Here is a 4,197-nt window from a genome sequence, read left to right on the forward strand (position 1 = left end):
ATCTCTGCAGAGCCCTCTTCTGTTCCACGTCTCTCTGACGTCTTTCTGCCTTCACATACCCCACTTGATTAAATGTGGGCTGAAAAATGGGTCAGGTCTGATTCAGAGCTCTATGGATTTAAAGAGCCCACAGAACTGCTGATCTGGGTGGAACAGAGATTTCTGAGCATAGAGGGGAAAATGGATTGGGATCCATCACTCAGACAGCAGTTCATCCACACACGTGTCATTTTATGCTGTCGATATATGAGCTGCATAGAAACACTTACATTGATGGTCATTGTACATGCTGAGTTGGCAACGGACCTTATTAACTCTAATGGTATGTGTGAGGTTTAGAATGTTATAAAGGGGGAAAGACTAGGTGTGTGTGAGGTACAGGATTAGGGTCCCACTCCACTCCATCGTCTGTGGCTGAACTGTGCTGAACAAAGAGTGGATTACTTCTAGCAGAGCCATGGCTCCAGTTCAGTCAACTCCAACAGACAGGCTCCAATATGGATGCTGCCATTAGCTATGATAATCCCCTTCCTCCTACCAGCTATCAAATCATCATTCATTAGTAAAACACCACCAATACCAAAGAGAGGGCCACACACAGACATAATTTCAGAAGACATTTTTATTTTGAAATGTCAGTGAGCAGAGAGTAAACAAAAACCATAAACTAATAAACAGCGATATAAATATTAGCATATAAAATAAGAGTGTAACAGGGAGAAGCGCTAAGCATTTTAATACCAAAGATAATACAATAGAATAAAGAGGATTATTCCAGCAGAAGACACATATTTATATTCATATGAGCAAGGGTGGCATTCCAGTAACATAAACAATTGATTAAAATCACAAACACAGGAAGAGGTACAGGGAAGTGGAATCACAATTTAAAGACATGTAGGTGTTGTGTTAAAATGTAAAGTTTGGTGTGACCAAAGAAAGAAAGCAATAGGAGAAAACAGAAATATGCACAACAAATTTCACAAGCCTCTAGCTAACACTGTCTTTTGAAAGTTTTAGTTTTATTTACAGCTTGGTTAAGTCAGTGAGCTCAACTCTTAGTCACTACACCACTACAATTAATATGAACCACTTCATTTTTAAAATATTTTTTATATTATTTTATTATTTTCTGAAAAATATTCAAAACATTCCAGTACTAGCCAGCTGTGTGGCTGTGGTGAGAGAGTGATGTCGCTCTCTCAGCACCATACAGATTGGCTATGTGTCTTATTTACATGGGGGCAGAGTGTCGGTGCAGCTGAGGATTTGGCAGGGTAAAGGATGGGCTGACAACATTCTCTGTGCCCCAGACTGCTTCTAAGAGAGGAGAGGGAAGTGGTCTCTGTCCATGGTCCTGATATTGTCCTGAACGCTACAACAAGGCTTCTCCAAAGTCTCCTGTAAACTGTCCATTACAGAACATCCTACAGTGCCTGGAGTTGTAGTGTACTGAACATGTGGTCTGGGCAAGGTTTTCCTTGGAGAACTGAGGAAGTAAGACTGAGAACTGAAGAAGTGATTAGAGCACATTTACAGGCTGTCATAGCCAGAGAGGTACTGTACATGTGGCAAGAGGACAGAGACTGTCCACCCTTTCCCCTCCCTATGTCTTTACCCTGGGGTCACAGGACTCTGTCTAACCCTAACCTTAACCTTAACCAACAACCCTGGGGTCACAAGACTCTGTCTAACCTTAACCCACAACCCTGGGGTCACAGGACTCTGTCTAACCCTAACCCTCACCTTAACCCACAACCCTGGGGTCGTGGTCACAGGACTCTTTCTATGAGCCTTAGAGAGGGCCACAGTGCAGAGCCAATAACACTGGGCCAGCTCGGCATAACGCTAATACAACGTTACAACAATGCTGAGACAATATCGAAATAATGCTGGTTCTAAGTTTATAAAACACTGATCCATCACCTTTACACTGTTACATTATTTAAACAAAGTTTAGTTTTAATGCAGTACAGGATTCTACCAATAATGATGGAAAAAGGTTACAATCGTGGATAAAATGATCTAAGTTACCACAGAATCCTGCTTGGACAAGATTTTAAAAAGAAGCTGGATATACTTTGATGGTCACCATTATAAGTAACACAAAATCAGCATCTGTTCTTATGCTTACTAGTCATATAACTCAAATTAACCAGGCATTTTAAAATGTTAATGCTACAGTATGCATTCTCACATGTAATGTGTATTTTTGTGATGAAGTTGAGCTAGCCTCTTTCTTCTAATGGATGATAGTGTAGTCTAAAGCAAATTCTCTAAATAAACCAAAAGGTAGTGTAATTCGTGTCATCATAAGAAGCAACTACTTGGCATTTTAGAGAAACATCAAAAGTTTCAATGAAAACAAACAATCAGATTTGTTTTTCTTTAGAATGCTATGACACAAAGCTAGATCACTACATGAATTCCAGGTACCTGAAATCCATCTGAATCCAAAATACATCTCATGTCCTCTTTCTCCTTTCCCCTCTCTTCCTCCCCCTCCCACCCCACATACACCACAAACCAATAACCTCTGTCTGAAGTAAGCTGTGATGACCATAGGAGCAAGAAGGACAGCAATTGCCCACTACCATTATTTTGCCATATCCTCACTAAACCCACAATGCTGGGAATATCAGATTGAACTATCAGATTGAACTATCAGATTGACTGGCATAAGAAAAACAACGATCAAGACTTCTATTGAGGGAGGACACTCGGCAGTATGGGGGGCAGGGACTTGGTTTCCGTGGCGATGGGGCCTGGTGTTAGCTTGGCTTACTTCTTGTCCTTCTTGGTGGACTTCTTCTTGCTGGCGGGGGTCTGGGCAGCGTTGGGGACGTTGACCTGGGGCATAGCCTGAGGCGGGCCCTGCAGGGCCTGCTGGGGCATCATCTGCTGGGGGTTGGCTGTCAGGGTGGCCGTGCTGCCGGGGATGTAGACGTTCTGGCGGTAGTCGGGCACATGCTGCATGGCGAACTGGGCATTGTAGCGGGGGCCAAGGGTCGCAGTCGCTTCGCTCACCTCTGAGAGAGAGAGACGGAAGGGAGGGAGAGAGGGTTATAGCTGGGTGTGTTGTGCTGCTGTGAAGAGAGAGTGACTCATTACTCACTGAGGGTCATTGCTGCACTGCATTGCAGCTCCAGCTCAGCACTGTTCTGAGCCAGCCAGCCAGCCCCTCCCCTCCCCACAACATGTAGAATCTCCGCTCTCTCACACAGAGATCAGATGTAAACAACTTCATGCAGCACATTCAGCTATCATCAAATATAATTTAGAATTGAGGATTAGCTACATTGAGTAATCACACAGTAATAGAGAGGGAGGCAGTGACTGCAGCTGGGGAGCATTGAAACAAAGAGCTCTGTGTCCCATAGCCCTCTGTGTTGGTTCATTCATACACAGCGACTGTAGAGAATCACACTGTGCTCTATACATGTGTTCTTGGCAGCCTTTCTCTCTGTCTGTCTTAATGGAGGTACACACAGGAAGGATGTGTTGTTTCCTTATCAACTGCCACTCTGATCTAATGAAGTCATATGAATCTAATGAAGTCACTCAGAATCTAGTGCCTGAGATGCTGCTCTTCAACAGGGCTCTCTCTGTAGCTGTACCCAGTGGCAGAGAGCGCTCTATCTCCCCATCTGTATGCAGTGTCAGTCCTCAGTAGAGAACAGAGAGATCTCGATCTCTCTCTCTCTCTCATAACATTGTGAGGTAGCTAAAGACAGAGAAGGAGAGGGGATTTCTGGGAGATGTAGGCAGCAGACTCACCGTTGGCAGCAGCCATCAGAGCCTGGATCTGTTCAGCCTCGGTGGGGGGGTTGGGCCAGGGTCCTGTTCCAGCTACTGCACCACCTGCCCCTCAGGATGGGGGCCAGCTCTGCAGGAGAGGAAGGGGAGGAGTTAGTATAACAGATACACACATCTCTCTCTCTCTCTCTCTCTCTCTCTCTCTCTCTCTCTCTCTCTCTCTCTCTCTCTCTCTCTCTCTCTCTCTCTCTCTCTCTCTCTCTCTCTCTCTCTCTCTCTCTCTCTCTCTCTCTCTCTCTCTCTCTCTCTCTCTCTCTCTCTCTCTCTCTCTCTCTCTCTCTCTCTCTCTCTCTCTCTCTCTCTCTCTCTCTCTCTCTCTCTCGTCAGCATGGCACCACCCAGCCTCCAGCAGCCATTTTGAGTGAGCAGTGCACCTGGAGC

At 45.0% G+C, this 4,197-nt stretch overlaps 1 protein-coding gene across 1 annotated transcript; it reads right to left on the reverse strand.

Moving 5' to 3' along the window:
• Nucleotides 1–649: 649 nt before the first annotated feature.
• LOC311119619 (protocadherin gamma-B4-like) lies at nucleotides 650–3,857 on the reverse strand. Its single transcript, XM_084194296.1, has 2 exons — nucleotides 3,778–3,857; nucleotides 650–3,029 (listed from the first exon to the last, which is right to left on the reverse strand). The coding sequence occupies exons 1-2, from the start codon at nucleotides 3,791–3,793 to the stop codon at nucleotides 2,782–2,784; spliced, it is 264 nt and encodes an 87-aa protein (XP_084050422.1). The 5' UTR covers nucleotides 3,794–3,857; the 3' UTR covers nucleotides 650–2,781.
• Nucleotides 3,858–4,197: the final 340 nt, after the last annotated feature.

The sequence above is a fragment of the Coregonus lavaretus genome (assembly GCF_964263955.1).
Source record: "Coregonus lavaretus genome assembly, contig: HAP1_SCAFFOLD_7448, whole genome shotgun sequence".
NCBI classification, from domain to species: domain Eukaryota; kingdom Metazoa; phylum Chordata; class Actinopteri; order Salmoniformes; family Salmonidae; genus Coregonus; species Coregonus lavaretus.